Here is a 22,058-nt window from a genome sequence, read left to right as displayed (position 1 = left end):
GGCTCAGGCCTATATATAAAAGCCTGGCCTGCGAGCCTGCAGGCCTGGCCTGTTTATATAAAAATATATATAAAATATATATTATATATATCTAATTATTATATATATTACATATTATAACTATTATATTTTTATATTTATAATATAGCCCACTATATAAACATAAGTATAGTTGTACAACCCTAGACCCTAGTCAAACACTTAGTCGAGACTCGAGACATCAGACATTTGTGAATTGCGATTTACGGTTCTACAAAAACAGCGAGTCGGCGAGGCGATTTACGGTGCATCCCTGCATCCCGGCGACTCCGGCGAGGCGGTGAGGCGAGTTACTGCACATCCCGGCAAGTCGGCGAGGACAACGGACGTAGGTACGCAACCACTCAGGCGAAACGGAAACGGCGACGCGACTCAGAATTTGCAGCGACTCATGTGAGGTTAGTGATTTACTGCGACTCAGAATTGGCAGTGTCTTCTTCCTTCTTCCCTTATCCTTAACTAGTTGTTTATGTGTGTATTGATGGTTAAGAAGCCTAAGAAGCCTTAGATTTCTCTGTGTTGGCAGTGATTTACTTTGTGTTGTTGGCAGTGATTTACTTTGTGTTGTTGGCTAAGAAGCCTAAGAAGCCTTAGATTTCTCTATTTTCTGAAAAAGATCTCTGCCAATTTGCCTAATTGTTCTTAGTTGTAATAATAATGCATACCAAGTAGTGTTATTTATTAATTTTGCAATAAGATTGTTCTATTCCGATCCAGAAAGTCACTGTCTTCACATGAATTGAACTATAATATAATATGTGTTGGGCCATTTACCTACGACTTACTTTATTCCCATGAATTGTACTTTGAGTATGTGTTAAACTTATATTAGGAAATCATTTCTTTACTGTTCTTAGTTGCTAATTGCTAACTATACCAATAAGCTAATTAATACATTGATTACTGTTCTTAGTTGCTAATTGCTATTAAGCTAAGCTTCCTATCTTAGTTGCTAATTGCTATTAAGCTAAGCTAATTAGGAAGCTAAGTAATAACAGTAAGGCAGTAAGCTAATTAGGAAGCTAATTAGGAATCTAAGCTAAGCTAATTACTGTTCTTATAATTGCTAATAAAATAAGCTAATTACAGTTGCTAAGCTAAGCTAATTACAGTTGCTGATTAGTGATTACAGTAATAAAATAAGAATGTATTAGTTTAGTTGTTTATTCCTTAACTAGTTGTTTATGTGTGTATTGTTGATGGTTAAATATTTATAAAATTATATAGGATGGCAAGTAACAATACAAATGAATCTACTCCTGAAGAAGTTAATGTGCAAGTTACAACTACAACTCCATCAATTTCTTCAAGTCAACCAATTGAAAGTAACAATTCTGAAGAAGTCAATAGGGTTGAGAATGATTCAATCTTAACAAAAAAGCGGAAAAAAACATCTCAGGTATGGAAGGATTTTGATGAAATTGTACTTGCTAATGGTACAAAGAAAGCAGTGTGTTTGTATTGTAAGGAAAAATACTCTACTGGTGGAAAGGGTGGAAGCACTAGATATCTTAAGAGGCACTCAGAGATTTGCTTGCAGTGCAAGTTGCATATCTCTCGAGAAAATAAGCAAACAACGATACAATTTCGTCCGCCTAGTGAATTTGGTGGTAATCCTTTTATTGTTCCTAATGCTAAATACTCCAATGAAAAGATGAGAGAGATTATTGCTTGTGGAATCATGGTGCATGAGCGACCATTTAGCATCGTAGAGGATGACATGTTCATGTGGGGTTTTGAATATGCAAATCCAAATTTTAGAAGAGTTAGTCGTAAAACAGCAAGAAGTGATTGTTTGCAATTGTATGAAGCTGAAAAGAATACTTTGAAAAAGATTTTGAATAATGTGAGTAAGGTTAGCATTACAACAGACATGTGGAAGTCAAGTCACCAAGTAGTTGAGTACATGGTTGTGACAGGTCATTTTGTTGATGCAAGTTGGAACCTTCAGAAGAGAGTTTTGAATTTTGTCAAAGTGCCTCCTCCTCGACGGGGAACAGATATAGCAAATGCTATTTTCAAGTGTTTGAGAGGATGGGGCATTGAGAATAAAGTATTCTCAGTAACTGTTGACAATGCATCTTACAATGACTCTTGTGTTAGAAGTTTGAAAGAAAACATGTCATTGAGCAGTAAGTTAGTACTTGGGGGGCAACTTTTTCATGTTAGGTGTTGTGCTCACATTCTGAATTTGTTGGTGCAAGATGGCCTTAACACTATTAAAGATATCATTCTCAATGTTCGTGAAAGTGTGAAATTTATAAATTCTTCAGATGCAAGGCTAAAGTCATTCCATGAAGTTGTTGAATTAAAAGGATTGAAAGAAAGGAAACTTATTCTTGATTGTCCAACAAGATGGAACTCCACATTCTTGATGTTGTCTACTGCAAGTAAATTTAAACATGCATTTTCAGATTACAATGAAAAAGAGCCACATTATAAGTATGCACCATCATTTGAGGATTGGGACAAGATTGAGAAGGTTTGTAAACTTTTGGAGGTTTTTAATGATGCCACTCATGTCATCTCAGGTAGTGATTACCCTACTTCTAACTTGTACCTAGCTGAAATTCAAAGGGTGAAAAAGGTTATTGATAATGCAGCTGAGTGTTTTGACATGTTTATGAGTGATATGGCAATACCTATGAAAGCAAAATTTGACAAATATTGGGGGGGAGTGTAATTTGTTAATGTCTATTGCATGTGTTTTAGATCCAAGGATGAAATTGAATGGTATTAAGATAACTTTTCCCTTATTGTATAAAACACCAAGTGATGCTGAAAAGAATGTGGAGAAGGTGAAAAAGGCATTAGAAGATTTATATCTTGATTATGTGAACTTGTATAGTCAAGATGCTTCTTCTACTAGTGGACATAGTGAAGTCAATGTTGAAAGCAACACTTTGGTTGATGGTGGACAACAAATGGATAAAGGGATGCAAGAAATATTGAGTATGGTTTACCAAAGTCAATCAATTCCTCTTACGAAATCAGAGATGGAGACTTATCTTGAGGAAAATCTTTTTATTCCTTCTTCTACTTCATCCTTTTGTGCCTTGGCGTGGTGGAAAAATAATAGCCCAAAGTTTAAAATTTTATCAAAGCTGGCTTGTGATATACTAGCTGTTCCTATTTCAAGTGTGGCATCTGAATCTACATTTAGTGCTGGGGGAAGAGTCATTGATGAATATCGTGCTAGCTTAAATGAGGAATCTATTGAAGCTCTTATTTGTGGTGGGGATTGGCTTCGTAACAAATATGGGCTGAAGAAAAAACAAAAGGTAAGAATGTACTTATTACTTTAATATTTTATATTATTTTATATTACTATTTGTTACTTTAATATTCTCAATTTTTTCATTGTGTAGGGGGATTCTGGACAAGAGGAGATTATGTTGAAGCCATGACTTGTTTAATTTTATATTTGAATACTATTGTTGTTATTATGTTTAATGTTTCATGTATGTATTGTGGACTTATGATTTCTGTTGTTGTTAAACTTGTGAATTTGTGGACTTTTGTATTATGGACTTGTAGACTTGAAGTTATCAAACTTGTATGATTTTGTATTATGAACCCCTACTTATTAAACTTGTGTTGTTGGACATTTTATTATAAAATATGAACATGGTTTTGTAGTTTATGATTATTGGTTGATTGTAATTTAATAATATTATTATTTTTTACAGGTGTATATTAAAAGTCTTTAAAATGTAGGCTTTAAATAGGCTTTGAGCCTATTTAAATACTCTCAAAGCCTATTTAGAACCTACATTGAAGCCTTTTTAAAAGCCTATTTAGTAAATAGGCTTTTAAAAAGGCTTCAGGCTAAGCCAGGCCTACTGCAGGCCCAGGCTTGAGCCTAAAAAAAATCTACATACAGGCCCAGGCCCAGGCCTAGGCTTTACCTTTTCCTAACAGGCCCGGGCCTAATTTTTAAAAGCCTGGCTTGGCCTGGCCCATTTCCACCCCTAGTTGGAAGGTGAGCCTTATTAGGAGCTTGGTGAAGTGTTAAGTGAAGGTTTTGGTCTACAAGAGGTAACCCATGCTCTACAAAATCTATTTTGCTTACCTATATGATGATTTCTTGGATCCTACATGTGTTTCTCTATGAAATGTGAGTATTTATGCGTTGTCTTGTGAAAATGCATATCTAGAGCTTGTGTTTAGGGTTCTTGTATGCCATTGCTTGGCTATTCCTTTGATTCAAGTCATTTTGTTGTATTTGGTGAGATTTGGCATGTTTTGGACTTGAATTTGAGCTTGGTGTTGAAAATCCTCGAAGGGATTATTTGGTGTACAGGTACGTACCCGCGGGCGAAACAGCGGGTAGGCGTCTACCCGCCGCCCACCCGCGGGGTACAAGTTGGACGTCTGTACGTACCCGCGGGCGGAACCACGGGTAGGGGCCTACCCGTGGCCCACCCGTGTGGTACGTAATGTGGTTTGGCGGGGATTTGTTCCCCGTGATTCTTTTGACTCGGCATTTGGTCTTTTGACTTCCCGATATTCTTTTATGGAACTATATGAGCGTTTTCTTGATGTTTCGTATGTCTAGAACTATATGGTAGGAATCCATGTAGGTTTTGGTGTCTTGAATCATGCTAAGTGTTCAACATTGTGTTTCGTTGAACCGTGATGAGTCTTGTGTGTTCTTCGGAACTACGTTTGGTTTACCTGTTTGATAAGTATGGTAGTTCGGTGATTAAATGCTAGCTTGTGTGTCGGTTGTACCATCCTATTGGTTGATGATGACTTGTGTTATTCATCGTTGTTGTTGTACTCTGATACACTCTTTGATTGAGTATGGTTTCATATCTTCGTTGTGGTCCATTGATTGATTCTTGTTGAGGTGTGATGTGTGTGTGGCTTTACCTGGATTGCATGATTAATGGTATGGGACACTAGTCACCAATGTATTGCAGTGGTCCTCGTGGTGGCCATGACGTGATTATGGAGTTTGTGACCTTTGTGTAAGGTTCACGTATTTCTTGGGTGGCATGTGTTGCCGTGTGTGTGATCGGTACCCTCGTGTACTATGAAATCGGTGGTTCTGTTGGAGATCTATCGGAGGGAGAAGGTTAGACTTGGTGTACAGGGGTCCTGGACGTAAAGGTTGGAACTAGACATAAGGTTGGGGGTAGCCATAAGGTTGGAACCGGGCATAAGGAAGACATATCAATTCGTGATGGGTGATGTCACGAAGGCTTGTGTAACCGTTGTTGTGAGTTCTTTTCTTGTGATGTGTGTTGTCACAAAGGCATGTGTTGCCATTTGTCATGTCCTTGTGATGATAGGTGATGATAGATGATACATTTGCTATCGTGTGATGATAGATGATACCTTGAGCCGTCCTTGTGAGTCGTTGTTGTTCTTCGTAGTCTTGTGTTGACCTTTGCTCTTGGTTTTGAACCTATATATATATATGTATATATATATGTATATATATATATATGTATTCCGTTTCGCAAATGACTTTACAAATGTATACGTTATCTATGTATGATATTTCACATGTATTGGTGGGTTACCAGAATCATTTGCTGACCGGGCGTCGTCCCATCTTTTATGTGTTTCTTTCAGGTGATGTTTAGACGAAAGCGCGGTTTAGTGCCAGCTAGAGTAGCTCCTTTCTTGTGTTTTGTGGCCTGTGAGCCAAGTATAGACTTAGTACTTTGAACATGTATGGTTTTAGATGTTGAATTATGCAGATATTAGCCCGAGTGTTCATCTCTGGATGAGCGTGGCATTGCACCCCTTTTACTTCCAGTATATATATTCCTCTTTCTGTCTTCCGCTGTGTCTGATATTTTGTTTAGATATCTGCATATTTAAGGCTTTAAATAGCTTGGAAAATTAGTGGGGTGTTACAGTTGGTATCAGAGCCTAGTTTTGAGCCTAGGAGGGTGAAGTCTAGACTTCTAAGTGGCTAAGTGTGGTTTGAGACCTTAAAGTGACCTTAAGAATCTTAGTGTTAGGCTTAGGACTCTAGGTTGCGCGGTGAGCTGAGTGTTGCTTTCAGTTATTTGCTTGCTTGTTGTCTTCTTGGTAACCGTGTTGTTGTTGTAGAAGTTTGCGATGCCTCCTCGTCCACGAGCGCGTACCCCGGAGACCCCGACGAATGAGCAGCTTGCTCAGAACCTGCAGCAGTTGATGCAGACGATGTAGACTCTTAGTGAGGCTTTGCTGAACAACAACCATCCCATGCCACCTCCTCAACCTGCTGGGCACATGGACATGGGTCATTTTGTGTCGGGTCACAGGCCGCCGACCTTCGCGGGTGAAGAAGACCCGGTTGTTTTGGAGGAATGGATGAGAGTGTTTGACAAGATCTTCGCGGTTGTGGGTTGTCCGGAGGAGAGAAGGGTAGAATTAGCAACGTTCTACTTCTATCATGAGGCTGATCTGTGGTGGATTCATGAGGGTCCGACCAACCGTGAAGAGCCTGAGTTCAATTGATCTGCGCTTAAGGATAGGATGCGCGAGAGGTTTTACCTGGCACACGTGTGAGCCGCCATGTACGAGGAGTTCCTCCATCTTCAGCAAGGATCTCTGTCAGTGGTCGAGTACCACGAGAAGTTTTTGGAGTTGGCGCGCTTTGCTCGGATGCTCGTGCATACGGAGCTCGCTAAGGTCGAGAAATTCGTTGCCGGCTTGAATTACGAGGCACGAAAGGCTTTGACTGTGAGCAGGCCGAGTTCTCTTAAGGATGCTTATGTGAGTGCCGCGGATCTGTACCGTGTTCAGCAGCTTCAGCGAGGGTCTTATGAGCTAGCAAGGAAGAGGACCGAGAGCGGAGGTTCTTCCACCGTTAAGAAGCCACGACCAAGTTTTCAAGCTAAGAGTGTGCCATCTTCAACCCAAGGACCCAACCGGATGGAGCAAGGGAATCAAGTGGAAAGGTACATGCCGGTCAGAACTGCAACGGCTTCGTGTTACGATGCTTTCGTTACGAAGATAGGGGTCACAAAGGTTCCGAGTGCCCTCATCAGGCCAATCAAAGGGCGTTACCGCCACCCCCAGGAGCCGGAGGAGCAGCGGGAGGTAGATCTTACAAATATTCCAATTATGTGCTCCTATGTGCTATGTGCAAATATGTTTTACGGGGTGAAGTAGATCTTACAAGCTTAATGCTGAATTTGTGTGTTTCTTTGTTTTCTATTCTTTAATTGTTTTTGCAGGAACTCTTGCATGAGCATTGGACATGAGAATGAGTGAACCACGTAGAGATATCATTTATTAGTTAAACATTTGAATTGTTAGTTGTTTTTGTACTAATACATATTTTGAGTTGTTTATTGTAAATTGTAAATTTAGCCTTAGCGTTTGGGTATAGAGAAATACCTGAGCGTGGCGGTAGCACTCTCCTTTTCTTTTAGTTTTATTTTCGCTTCCGCAGTTACATTCATTTTCAAAAAAAAAAATTGTATGTATTTTTTGACAGTTTATGTAGTTTAAGAAATGGGGGTGTTACACGAGTTGGCAGCCGAGCTTGGGATTCACGCCGGGAAGTTGAACCTCGCTGTCCAGAGTTTGGGAGGCGATGAAGAAGATGAGGGTGAAGCAGGCCATGAGGAAGAAGTGGAAGCACCGGAAGCTGCCGAGGCCGAGGAAAGTGATTTTGAAAGTGAAGAAAACCAAAGAAGATGGGAAGCCCGTACCAAAAGGGTGCATGATGCCATGACGCATGAGGAGCGAGTTGTTACCTTGCTTCGTCAACAGAACCGCATGATTGAAGAAGGCTCCGCGTACATGAAGACACAGTTTGTTGCCGTGCACCAAAGGCTAGATCAGATTGAGTCTAGTTCAAGCCGTAGAGGTGGGGATGATGAAGAATCTGAAGAGGGAACCCATGAGTCGGAGAGTGAGTCGTTCTAGCTCGGTGTTGTAGTGATCTTATTCGCCCTTCCCTTGATGTTGTTATCTTCTTAGTTGTTGATACCGTTGGTAGTTGCTTGTTGTTTGCCTTGTGTACTTGTTCTTGCTTGTTTGTTTTGTAGAGTAGCTGGTTTTGTGGTTGGTGCTTTGAAATAGTTGTTAGTTCGTAGTTGTTGGCTAGAAGTTGGTGGTTGTGTTTGGTTTAGAGTTTGATATGCTCAATATATCCGTTAGTAAAATTTCTCCAATTCTTGTTTTAGTATACCTTCTTTCTTGCTTTGAATCCTTGTGAATCCTTTTGGATTTTGACCAAAAGAGATTGTTCTTGGCATTCTTGTCACATAGTTGTTTCGTCTCACCGTTTGTCTTAATTCGTCATACCCAAGCTTCGGGGACGAAGTTTCTTTGAAGGGGGAGAGGATGTGACACCCTGTAATCCAAAATCGATTAAGGGATTAATTAAGTAATTATTCCTAATTCAATTGGTATCTTAATTCCTAAAAATTTTGAAAATTCAATAGTCGGGGACTAATAATTGACTTGTCAACCCCAAAGTCAAGGTTGTACCTTAAGCTTTGTGAGGAGTTCCCTTGTCCCCTTACACCTCTTCATTTTTGTAAGGGTATTCATGACTTTTCATCTTGTGTTAGTAATGCAAGCTAACCCAGTAGACAATCCTCACTTCTCTCCTAACACTTTCCAAACTTTGGCTCTACCTTCTCTCTAAAAAGGTAGATAGCTTTTCTTCCAAGCCAAGTTGAAGCCTTGTCAAATCTTCAAGAGTTATCTCCAAGATTCTACCTTTCATACATTTGGGCATCTAGGAGGGTAAGATCTATGTTCATCTTGTGTTTTTAGTGTTTTCTAAGGTGTCTTTTCTTAAAGATAGAATCTTTATGATCTTTTGGTGTGTTCTTGAAGTGGGTTGGAAGGTGAGCCTTATTAGGAGCTTGGTGAAGTGTTAAGTGAAGGTTTTGGTCTACAAGAGGTAACCCATGCTCTACAAAATCTATTTTGCTTACCTATATGATGATTTCTTGGATTCTACATGTGTTTCTCTATGAAATGTGAGTATTTATGCGTTGTCTTGTGAAAATGCATATCTAGAGCTTGTGTTTAGGGTTCTTGTATGCCATTGCTTGGCTATTCCTTTGATTCAAGTCATTTTGTTGTATTTGGTGAGATTTGGCATGTTTTGGACTTGAATTTGAGCTTGGTGTTGAAAATCCCCGAAGCGATTATTTGGTGTATAGGTACGTACCCGCGGGCGGAACAGCGGGTAGGCGTCCACCCGCCGCCCACCCGCGGGGTACAAGTTGGACGTGGGTATGTACACGCGGGCGGAAGCACGGTAGGGGCCTACCCGTGGGCCCACCCGCAGGGTACGTAATGTTGTTTGGCGGGGATTTGTTCTCCGTGATTCTTTTGACTCGGTATTTGGTCTTTTGACTTCCCGATGTTCTTTTGTGGAACTATTTGAGCGTCTTGTTGATATTTCGTATGTCTAGAACTACATGGTAGGAATCCATATAGGTTTTGGTGTCTTGAATCGTGCTAGGTGTTCAACATTGTGTTTCGTTGCACCGTTATGAGTCTTGTGTGTTCTTTGGAACTACGTTTGGTTTACCCGTTTGATAAGCATGCTAGTTCAGTGTTTAAATGCTCGCGTGTGTGTCGGTTGTACCTTCCTATTGGTTGATGATGACTTGTGTTATTCATCGTTGTTGTTGTTGGACTGTGATACACTCTTTGATTGAGTATAGTTTCATATCTTCGTTGTGATCCATTTATTGATTCCTGTTGGTGTGTGATGTGTGTGTGGCTTTACCTGGATTGCACGATTAGTGGTATGAGACACTAGTCACTAAGGTATTGCAGTGGTCCTCGTGGTGGCCATGTCGTGGTTATGGAGTTTGTGACCTTTGTGTAAGGTTCACGTATTTCTTGGGTGGCATGTGTTGCCGTGTGTCTGATCGGTACCCTCGTGTACTATGAAATCGGTGGTTCTGTTGGAGATCTGTCGGAGAGGGGACGACGGTCCTCGGAGGGAAAAGGTTGGACTTGGTGTATAGGGGTCCTGGAGGTAAAGGTTGAAACTAGACATAAGGTTGGGGGTTGCCATAAGGTTGGAACCGGGCATAAGGAAGGCATATCAATTCGTAATGGGTGATGTCACGAAGGCTTGTGTAGCCGTTGTGGTGAGTTCTCTTGTTGTGACGTGTGTTGTCACAAAGGCATGTGTTGCCTAGGTATGTGTTGCCATTTGTCGTATCCTTATTCTTTTGAGTTGTGCAGGTCGAGTGTTAATCTATTGTGTGATGATAGATGATACCTTGCGCCGTCATTGTGAGTCTTTGTTGTTCTTCGTAGTCTTGGGATGTGTTCCCTTATCTTGTTGTGAGTGCTTTGAGTCTTGTGTTGACCTTTGCTCTTGGTTTTGAACTTATATATATATGTATTCTGTTTCGCAAATGACTTTACAAATGTATACCTTATCTATATATGATATTTCACATGTATTGGTGGGTTACCAGCATCATTCGCTGACCGGGCGTCGTCCAATCTTTTATGTGTTTCTTTCAGGTGATATTTAGACGAGAGCGCGGTTTAGTGCCAGCTAGTGTAGCTCCTATCTTGTGTTTTGTGGCCTGTGAGCCAAGTATAGACTTAGTACTTTGAACGTGTATGGTTTTAGATGTTGAATTATGCAGATGTTAGCCTGAGCGTTCATCTCTGGATGAGCGTGGCATAGCACCCCTTTTACTTCCAGTATATATATTCCTCTTTCTGTCTTCCGCTGTGTCTGATGTTTTGTGTAGATATCTGCATATTTAAGGCTTTAAATAGCTTGAAAAATTAGGGGTGTTACATCTTTGATTTGGACACTCTCCAAATATATCTCTGATTGTAGATGGTAGAACTTTTTGTGAAGAAAGAAATCTTAAGATTCGGTTCATACCTCTCAAGCTGATTCGTTGATATTCTTTCCAAAACCATCATCTCATAACCGCGTTCCAGCCCTTAGAAACTGTCTTTTATCAAATCTTCGGTGGCTTGATCTAGAGGCGCGTCTGTTGATTTTACTGATCAATCAGTCTTCTTCAAAGACGGATAGACACCAAGCTAAACCCTATCTTAATTTGCCATAATAATATTGCCAATTATATGTTGGGGTTTTTCTTAAAAAAATAACACACTAACAAACTCCCCATTTGACTATTATTTGGCAAAAAAAACTCAACTAAAGATAAAATATCTCAACTAAAGATAGAGAATAGCAGAATAAAAAAAAGGGTCAGTACTCGCAACAGTTATAGCAAAAAGAAATATTGTTTGATTACAACCCATAAACACATCAGCACACAACCCGTGCTAGATAAAGACATAGATCAGATCATCAGCACGCCCAGACAGGGCCAGAAGGTACTTCAACCACCACAAATAACCATCACACAAATACTCCCCCTGAGTATAGTACTCCCCCTTTTTGCAAATGATAGAAAAAGGACTCGTTAAGCATTAGAGGGACCTCTAATGTCAGACTTCAAAGCTTCACCAGCAGCAGACTCAGAAAGGCTCATTCGGAGAAAGAACGATGACAACTCTGTGCAAGCCACATTGAGCAGATGCGAGATAATGTTATTCACAGTCTGCAGCTCAGACACACGAGCCTTCAATCGCAAGGACAGCTGCAAGTCACGACCGTAGGGGGTATCATCAACAGTATCAGCCTCAGAAGGAGTAATGATCTCACTAGGCATCAGAATCAAACCCTTGGATGTTATGTAACACCCCGTGTTACGATCCCTAAAATCAATTAAATCATTTAGCCAATTACCCAAAAGAAGGAATTAAATCACAATAATTAATTAGGAAAGGCCCACCATAGTCCACGGGCCCTTATCCCTAAACCCAACCCTTAGTCCCAAAAGGAATAGAATTAGCAAGCCTATAATATTAGTTCCTAATTAGGACTCCTAAATATATAAATAGGGGACATAAGAGGCACCTAAAAACCCCCCACCACAATAACGTCCCACCACCCCAAAGAGCTCCAAGAATTCCCTTAGAAGAAATCAAGAAAGCAAGAAAGCTTAAAGAAAGACCCTTCATAGCCAAGGAATTAATTAAGGCTAAGAGGTAACCCGTGTCTCAACAAAACCAATTTTCTTAGTTATGATTCCCCTCTTATGATTTCCCCGTATTATTGTGTGTTGATGATTTGTGATATTATTATTGATGATTGGTGGGATGATTTCCATGGGTGATCTTGATGATGAAAGGTTCTTGATAATTGTGGTGTTCTTGATGATTATATGACGTTCTTGATAATCACATGGTGTTCTTGATGTTCTTAATGATTATATGAGGTTCTTGATAGTTATATGATATTCCTACCGAATCTTGATTTTGGAAGATGAATTGTGTTCTTGTTGATTTAAAAATAATTAGAACCCTAGGTTATATCGTGGAATTTCTATGGTATTATTCTTGGTATATTGGGTGGGATTTCGCATGATTGGGTGTTTATTATGTTTAGAAAAGCATGATAGGTTATGTGCCGTTTGTTTCTTGATTTTGATCCGTTAATTGTCTACGTGTGTTATCAATTGCGTTTGAAAGTGTCTAAGCATGGTTTCGGGTTCCACAAAGGTTCCCGGGGCGTTTTTGGTGAAAAGAGTCAGTGGGGGGTAGGTGGGGGTAGGGGACTCGCCACCTACCCGCAGCCAAAAGAGGTGCTCCGGCAGCGGGCAGCCGGCGGGCGGGCAGCTGCCCGCCGGGCACCCACTGCCCGGAACAGTAAACACCGGTGGGCAGCCGGCGGGTGAACCCCCACCCACCGGCTACCCGCTGGAAATTCCCACCCTTCGGGACCCCGGCTTCCCCGTCTGATGTTCCCCCGACACCCGTGGTGTCCCAACGCACACAGTCTATCGTGCCTAAGTCTAGTTTGATTTCGGGTACCGTTCGTAGGTCGTATGAGTCTTATGTATTGCATGCTAGTTGAATTGGTATCCCGTTGACCTAGGTGAAAGAAGTATGAACCCCTTAGGACTATTCTTAAAATGTGAAGGATCACGCATAGGTTTTGTTATACGTTTTCTCCCCCTTCCCAATGTGCTAATATGGGCTGCATGTGTTTGCTATATGTTATGTGTGCATGTTACCCCGACTTGGTTGAGATCAATCGGGCTATACGGGCAGTCGGATGGGCTGAGAACCATACCGGCTGTTTACCAGGCTGGTAGAGACCGGTCAGGTATTTAAATATTATATAGGACTAAGGTCCACTATACGGGCAGTTGAATGGGTTGAGAACCATCCCAACTATTAACCAGGCTGGTAGAGACCGGTCAGGTATATAAATATTATATGGGACAAAGGTCCACTATACGGGCAGTTGAATGGGTTGAGAACCATCCCAACTGTTAACCAGGCTGGTAAAGACCGGTCAGGTATACAAATATTATATAGAGCTGCGGCTCATCTGTCGGTTGCGATCGACCCATCCGTAGTATGAGACGGGGCAGGGTGCTGCGGGGCCGTGTCAGAGCTATATGCGCTGACCCTCATGTATGGGCATGCGATTGGTCCTGTGGCGCCAACAAAGTGTGCTATATGATGAGATAAGAAGGGTTGATGTTGTGACTGTTATAGGGCTCTTGCTAGTAATGCTTAATTGTGACAATTAGTTGTGCTTATCTATGACTGTTTCCTATGTGAGAATCGTATATGCTGATTATGACTGTAGATTGTGTGTACCCCTATTTGTCGAGTCGGTCCCCAGATTTGAAAGCTAGAGTCTCTTAGGGTATATCATCATGCTTCAAAATGACTTTTCGTATATCTATATATATATCTATATGTATTGTATTTCAACGCGTTGGAGTGGGTTACCAACATCTCTCGCTGAACAGATATATTTGGCTTTCAGGCACAGAAGAGTAGGTCACTGGAGAGCGCTAGAACTTGGAGCGTAGAAGTAGATAGCTTCCCTTTCGGCCTGCGTGCCATGTTTATGCGTTTACATTATCGAGGATATTAGTTAGTTAGCCTGTGCACCTGAGTTCTCTAGCTCAGCTGTGGCATAGCACCCCGTACTCTTGTATTATGTTTTGGGATTTAATGAGATTTCACCTTTATTTTATGGGTTTTAAATATTTTGAAAATCTAGGGTGTTACAGTTGGTATCAGAGCCTAAGTTAACCCTAGGACAAGACTCTTAAGGCCGGACTTTAGGAAAATAGGCTCGAACTCTAAGTATTTAGGAACATAGGATTCAGGAATCTTAGGACACGCGGTGAGATTGTGAAACCTACACACAATCTCCCTTACCTGGAGAAAACGTTCCCCCGTTATCATAAAAAGGGACATCAAGCCCCAATTTAACGTTCTTATAAACATTGACCCAGGAAGACGACAACATGGCACCCAACAGAAGACAATCAAGGACTCCAGAACCCGCCGCGCACGACCCCCTAACCCAAACGCTACAACAACTAACACAAGTCGCCCAAACACTAAGCGACGTGGCTCTCCGCAACGACAGGCCCCCACCACCTCCTTCAAACGCAAACGCAGACTTCGCTCGACAAGTCTCTAACCATCGACCACCTACGTTCTCAGAAGAAGAAGATCCCGTAATCCTGGAGGAATGGATCCGAACCCTTGACAAAATTCTCGGGTTAGTGGAATGCCCAGAAGAACGCCGCGTGGAGATAGCCTCGTTCTACTTCGGACACGAGGCCGATCTCTGGGGGATCCACGAGGGTCCCACTTACCAACAAGAACCGGGGTTCAACTGGGAACAACTCAAAACGCGACTACGAGAGCGATTCTATCCAACACATGTGAGGGCATCCATGTACGAAGAGTTTCTCTACCTGAAACAAGGGGCAGCTACCGTTATGGAATACCACAAACGATTCCTAGAACTAGCACGCTTCGCACCAGAACTAGTCCCCACCGAGGTGACCAAAATAGAAAGATTCGTATCGGGCCTTAACTTTGAAGCCCGAAAGGCACTAGTGGTAAGCGGACCTCGGACTCTCAACGAGGCTTACTCCAGTGCCGCTAATCTCTACCGAATCCAACTACTCCAACGCGGGGTCCAAGAGAAAATACGAAAGAGGAACCCCGGAGGAGGGGCACCACCAGTAAAAAGAGCAAGAAACGACACCAATACAAGACCGAGTAACCTGACCAACCAAAGGCCACCCCTGGGGAACAACGACGCTAACACCAGGAGCTTTCCTTGTCCAAAATGCAACAAGAACCATAGAGGCAAAGATTGCATAGGCAATCCCTTGCGATGCTTCAACTGCGGAGAAGAAGGACACAAGACCTTCCATTGCGCCCAACCCCAGAAACCACGCACTACCACCATGGGACAACATGGGGGCACCACTCATCAAGGAAACTATGGCGCTCCTGGAAAAGTATTCGTCATGAGCCGCACTCAAGCCGACCTCGGGAACGAGAACAATCTCGAGGAAGGAAACCCAACCCCAGAAGACGAGGACCACGCAGACCCCGTGGGAGAAAGCCAAGAAAACGAATTCTGTCTGGGATAAGTCGGTGATTTCTTTGTAATCACCTTCGTAGTAGAACTACTTACTTAGCTTAATTACTTGGAAATATTATAAATAAAAGATTAGTTCGAAATTCGGTTCTATTTACGGGGGGGTAGAACTAAAACTATACAAACTAGCCAAACCTCACCACTAAAAGCCGAAATAAGAAAAAAGACAAGGGCCCCATCATCAAAAAGCTTAATGTTACCAATCAGAATTGAACTCTTGACCTCCCACTTATAAGACCAAGGTCTTAACCACTAGGCTAAAGGTGTTTCTTGAAACCTCAAGGGAACACTCCCTTGTTAAAACTCCACAAATCCCTAAAACCCACAAAATCCCCAAATCAAAAACACTCCTTCTCCTTCCCCTTCTTCTTCTTCTTCCCCACTTCCTCCCCTTCCATCTCTCACGCACCTCACCATCCCCACCATAGAAACACCGCCAGCCACCCGACGTCGCTGCCAGCCGAAAGCCGCCGCTGTCAGACCACCTCCCGCCAGCACCGTGCCGCCGCACCAACGCCCCGCCACTTCGCCCGGAGGACACCCAGCCGCCACCCAGCTACCACCCGCTGCCCCCGTTGCCCAACACCACCACGACGCCCTCCCCTCGTTGCGCCAACACCGAAACCGCCTCACCGCCACCTCCCTCGCAAACGGAGACCACACCACCAAGGAGCTCGCCGGAAAGCACGCCGGAGCCCCGTCACCGTCTCGCCGGAAAAGCCACCGGAGAATTCTTGCCGGAAAACCTCGCCACCAAGAAAAGCTCCGCAATGCCGAAAAAGCCCCTTGGAACCCGCACACCGGAATGGAACAACGCCGATTACACCGTAATCGGAGGGAAAGCCCTTGAACTCGACCAATTTTCTCCGGAATTGGTTGATATGCTTAAACACCAAGGTCTCCTAGATACATACCTCACCATCAAGGGGGACACGTACCCCGAATTGGTGAAAGAATTTTATCAACATCTTATAGCCACCAAACGGGGTGACAAACTAGAAATTACCACCAAAGTCCGCGGCAAGGAAATTGTGCTTTCCGAAGGCCGACTGGCCAAGCTCTTGAAATTGACCACCACGGGTGTGTCTAACTACGACCGAAAGGGGTGGATAAATACCCAAAACATGGGGTACAAGGACTATCTCGGGTACCTACTCGGGAGAGAGGACGGGTTCACCTCGGCTACGCGACCGAACCGAAAGTGGCTATCGACGGAGCAAAAGATATTGGTTATGATTGTGACCGATAGCCTCTTGCCCACCAATAACAAGAGCAAGGACGTGGGGAGCTTAGAGTGCACTTTTGCCTATCTCCTGAAACATAAAATCAAGTTCAACCTGCCGGCACTCATGCTAAAACACATGGAGTTTTGCAAGACAAACAACCGGCTTAGCCTACCCTACGGGATGATCCTAAGTTGGATCATGGAGAAAAAGGGGGTGGACCTAAGCCACATCGAGGTCAAGACCGCAAATGGCATGGTCTTTAACGCCCAGAACCTACGCCGCAACGACATCTACTACACCGAGGGAGGACATTACCTCACCCTCGAAGAAATTTGCCAAAAACCCGAAGATGAACGAAGAGAATTGGTCGACCAATTAGAAATCTCCAAGAAGAAGCTCAAACGGGCAATGTAGGATTGCGGAATTCTGGAGGGAAATGAGGACCAGGAGGAGGATGACGAACCCAACCCGTCAGTGCAACCACAATCGGGAGGGAACCCAAGGGAGCAAAACGAGGGCTCAATCAATGAACGCATACTCGCGCAGCTCAACCGGCAAAGCCAAATCATGGAGGAAGGATTCTCATCCCTGAACCGTACGACACGCGCACTAGATCAGAGGGTGGTAGCCATCGAGGCCACCTTGGGCACTCGCGGGGCATCCAGCTCAGGAGCAGGAGACCGAGGTAGACCTAAAACCCTTCTATCACAACGCCACCAGAAATCCAGTCTACCCCAGCTAAAGCAAAACGTGGGGCCACATTCCTAACTGGGAGGCCAAGATATGGGAAGCCTAGGGGTGAAAGAGTGGATTAACACACCGGGCTTCGGGGACGAAGCCCCTCGTAAGGGGGGGAGAGTGTAACACCCCGTGTTACGATCCCTAAAATCAATTAAATCATTTAGCCAATTACCCAAAGAAAGAATTAAATCACAATAATTAATTAGGAAATGCCCACCATAGTCCACGGGCCCTTATCCCTAAACCCAACCCTTAGTCCCAAAAGGAATAGAATTAGCAAGCCTATAATATTAGTTCCTAATTAGGACTCCTAAATATATAAATAGGGGACTTAAGAGGCACCTAGAAACCCCCCACCACAATAACGTCCCACCACCCCAAAGAGCTCCAAGAATTCCCTTAGAAGAAATCAAGAAAGCAAGAAAGCTTAAAGAAAGACCCTTCATAGCCAAGGAATTAATTAAGGCTAAGAGGTAACCCATGTCTCAACAAAACCTATTTTCTTAGTTATGATTCCCCTCTTAGGATTTCCCCATATTATTGTGTATTGATGATTTGTGATATTATTATTGATGATTGGTGGGATGATTTCCATGGGTGATCTTGATGATGAAAGGTTCTTGATAATTGTGGTGTTCTTGATGATTATATGACGTTCTTGATAATCACATGGTGTTCTTGATGATCTTAATGATTATATGAGGTTCTTGATAGTTATATGATATTCCTACCGAATCTTGATTTTGGAAGATGAATTGTGTTCTTGTTGATTTAAAAATAATTAGAACCCTAGGTTATATCGTGGAATTCGTATGGTATTATTCTTGGTATATTGGGTGGGATTTCGCATGATTGGGTGTTCATTATGTTTAGAAAAGCATGATAGGTTATGTGCCGTTTGTTTCTTGATTTTGATCCGTTAATTGTCTACGTGTGTTATCAATTGCGTTTGAAAGTGTCTAAGCATGGTTTCGGGTTCCACAAAGGTTCCCGGGGCGTTTTTGGTGAAAAGAGTCAGTGGGGGGTAGGTGGGGGTAGGGGACCCGCCACCTACCCGCGGCCAAAAGAGGAGTTCCGGCAGCGGGCAGCCGGCGGGCGGGCAGCTGCCCGCCGAGTACCCGCTGCCCGGAACAGTAAACACCGGCGGGCAGCCGGCGGGTGAACCCCCACCCACCGGCTACCCGCTGGAAATTCCCACCCTTCGGGACCCCGGCTTCCCGGTTTGATGTTCCCCCGACCCCCGTGGTGTCCCACCGGACTCCGTCTATCGTGCCTATGTCTAGTTTGATTTTTGGGTACCGTTCGTAGGTTGTATGAGTCTTATATATTGCATGCTAGTTGAATTGGTATCCCGTTGACCTTGGTGAAAGAAGTATGAACCCCTTAGGACTATTCTAAAAATGTGAAGGATCACGCATAGGTTTTGTTATACGTTTTCTCCCCCTTCCCAATGTGCTAATATGGGCTGCATGTGCTTGCTATATGTTATGTGTGCATGTTACCCCGACTTGGTTGAGATCAATCGGGCTATACGGGCAGTCGGATGGGCTGAGAACCATACCGGCTGTTAACCAGGCTGGTAGAGACCGGTCAGGTATATAAATATTATATAGGACTAAGGTCCACTATACGGGCAGTTGAATGGGTTGAGAACTATCCCAACTGTTAACCAGGCTGGTAGAGACCGGTCAGGTATATAAATATTATATAGGACAAAGGTCCACAATACGGGCAGTTGAATGGGTTGAGAACCATCCCAACTGTTAACCAGGCTGGTAAAGACCGGTCAGGTATATAAATATTATATAGAGCTGCGGCTCATCGGTCGGTTGCGATCGACCCCTCCGTAGTATGAGACGGGGCAGGGTGCTGCGGGGCCGTGTCAGAGCTATATGCGCTGACCCTCATGTATGGGCATGCGATTGGTCCTGTGGCGCCAACAAAGTGTGCTATATGATGAGATAAGAAGGGTTGATGTTGTGACTGTTATAGGGCTCTTGCTAGTAATGCTTAATTGTGACTATTAGTTGTGCTTATCTATGACTGTTTCCTATGTGAGAATCGTATATGCCGATTATGACTGTAGATTGTGTGTACCCCTATTTGTCGAGTCGGTCCCCTGATTTGAAAGCTAGAGTCTCTTAAGGTATATCATCATGCTTCAAAATGACTTTTCGTATATCTATATATATATCTATATGTATTGTATTTCAACGCGTTGGAGTGGGTTACTAACATCTCTCGCTGAACAGATATATTTGGCTTTCAGGCACAGAAGAGTAGGTCACTGGTGCGCGCTAGAACTTGGAGCGTAGAAGTAGATAGCTTCCCTTTCGGCCTGCGTGCCATGTTTATGCGTTTACATTATCGAGGATATTAGTTAGTTAGCCTGTGCACCTGAGTTCTCTAGCTCAGGAGTGGCATAGCACCCCGTACTCTTGTATTATGTTTTGGGATTTAATGAGATTTCACCTTTATTTTATGGGTTTTTAATATCTTGAAAATCTGGGTGTTACATGTTAGCACACCAAAAATACGATTGGGATAAGGAAGCTTAACCTTTTGCTCTCTTGGATAAATCAAGGTGAGGAGATGAGAGAAGATCCATTTCCATAAATTAATGGTCATCTTGGTGCCAACTCGATACAGAAGTGCAGCTAGAGGCTTACTGACTGTATAAAAATGTGGAAATGGCAACCAGTTGTGCAAAGAAATCCGGTGGAGGATAACAAACTTGGAGGTGAATTATGAATTGGACAAGGTATCATTATCTCCAGTTGGCCATTCAGACACCAGTCCTCCAGTGAGGGTCTTAGCAACTAGATCCCAGTCGAAGTAATTTCATCTTCGTCAACTGTCTTCAATCCATAATACTGGTTGATTGCATCAGGCCCAAACACATACCAAGTACCCCTAATGAAGATTTGCATACACCTCTTGCTAGTCAGATCGTTAATCTCTTCATTAAGGTTGCAGTAGAATTCATAAGTGAGCAGCTTCGAATAGCCACATACAGATGTCACTGTCTTTAGCAAACCAACCTCATGCAGAAGGGGCAATACATCACATACTGAATTCAGCTGATTCTCATCAACTGATCTCTGTACAATCAGCTCTCGTTTCACCATCGTAGACCATTTGTCTTGGGCAGCATCAGAGACAAATTGTAGCTTATAAACAGAAGTATCAGGACTCTCTGGAACTTCAATAGGAGCATTCTGTACACCAGGGGTAACACTTCTTCTTCTTGGCTTTGTAACAGCTTTTATTTTTCTGTTTTTTGTTGATGGAACAACTGGAGGAGCTTTACCTTTGACAGACGATCGCAGGTTCTTGAAAACTTGTCTGACTGGTGGATCACTTTCAACTTTCCCAGATTCAGCCGATCATCTTTTCTTCTCTGGCTGGGTAGACTTTGTAGGCTCATCACTAGTATCCACAACAACATTCTCTGAAACCCCCTTTCTCTTGGATTTCCGACTTTCTTTGACAGGTGAGCTCTTTGTAGGACTTGGGGACACAGAATTGCTGGTCTCAGACCCATGGACAGTAGAAGAGGTTAGAAGCTTGGTGACTTCTCTGATTTTGAAAGTTGTTGAATCTGGGTGAGCTATCTCTGCCACTAGAGACTCATTTGGATAAGAGGATGGAGCCTTGGAACCATATACTTCAGCCAGAATTTTTTCATCATCACTGTCTGTTGGAATAGAAGGATCATCCCTTGGTCATATCATTTTGTAGGGCTCAGGTACTGAAGCAGAAGGTAAACCCGCAAAGTGGCGAATATGTTCTAGGCTCTCAGCCAGACTGGAAGATGTATAAACAGGAACACCATCAACAGACTCATAAGGATGAGGGCTTTCTGACTGTTCAGAGAGGGGAACAACAGACTCCTTATGTGGATTTTTCAATCGGACAATTTTCAACAGAGGGCTTATCAGGTATTGTGGATCCAGGGTCAACAGGAATAACAATACGATCAACATCAGAGGTTAAAAAAACTAGTCTTGACTCATCAATATGATCAGACTTTGGGAGAATGTCACCAGATTCAGGCACAACAACAGGTTTTGCAGACTTAGATATTTCAACAGTAGACAACGGGGGCGGAACACCAGATACATTAAACTTAGCAGGCAATAAGAGCTCTAGAGATTCCAGATTAATATCAGACTTCTCAGTAGGTAGATAAGACTCAACATCAACAGATTAAGACTCAGTAGGCTTATCAGGGGAAATTTCAATAGGAGTATCAGAAGTGTTTGACATGTTTTGCAGAGATTCTCTTCGTCGCTGAGCTTCCTCCTGGGCTGCTTGAAGATACAGAGGATGAGAATCTGCCCGTCGTCGAGAAATTTCTTCCCACTCCAAAGCCCTCTGTGCAAAGTATTTGAGGAATGCCCCTGCTCGAATCCCATCCTCTGGTACATCAATGGTGGCTGGACTGATGTCATCATCTGCTTCAGAAGCCATCACCAAAAGATTGTATATATCTTCATTTGACCAGTGTTCATAGAACTCCAGATAGTCAGATATCACTGTGACAAGGATTTTGTCTAGAAAAACAGGGTCCAACTTCAGTTTCTTCTTCA

The 22,058-nt window shown here is 43.0% G+C and overlaps 2 protein-coding genes across 2 annotated transcripts; one reads left to right on the top strand and one right to left on the bottom strand.

Moving 5' to 3' along the window:
- Positions 1–1,693: 1,693 nt before the first annotated feature.
- Positions 1,694–3,057, top strand: LOC109166767 (zinc finger BED domain-containing protein RICESLEEPER 2-like). Its single transcript, XM_019315656.1, has 2 exons — positions 1,694–2,570; positions 2,888–3,057. The coding sequence occupies exons 1-2, from the start codon at positions 1,694–1,696 to the stop codon at positions 2,989–2,991; spliced, it is 981 nt and encodes a 326-aa protein (XP_019171201.1). The 3' UTR covers positions 2,992–3,057.
- A 17,228-nt stretch (positions 3,058–20,285) lies between these two features.
- LOC109166766 lies at positions 20,286–21,452 on the bottom strand. Its single transcript, XM_019315655.1, has 3 exons — positions 21,236–21,452; positions 20,897–21,163; positions 20,286–20,776 (listed from the first exon to the last, which is right to left on the bottom strand). Exons 1-3 carry the CDS (start codon positions 21,450–21,452, stop codon positions 20,286–20,288), a joined length of 975 nt encoding a protein of 324 aa, XP_019171200.1.
- Positions 21,453–22,058: the final 606 nt, after the last annotated feature.

Source organism: Ipomoea nil, unplaced genomic scaffold (assembly GCF_001879475.1).
Source record: "Ipomoea nil cultivar Tokyo-kokei standard unplaced genomic scaffold, Asagao_1.1 scaffold3105, whole genome shotgun sequence".
In the NCBI taxonomy this organism is placed as follows: Eukaryota; Viridiplantae; Streptophyta; class Magnoliopsida; order Solanales; family Convolvulaceae; genus Ipomoea; species Ipomoea nil.
This window is presented reverse-complemented; position numbering and strand designations above follow the sequence as displayed.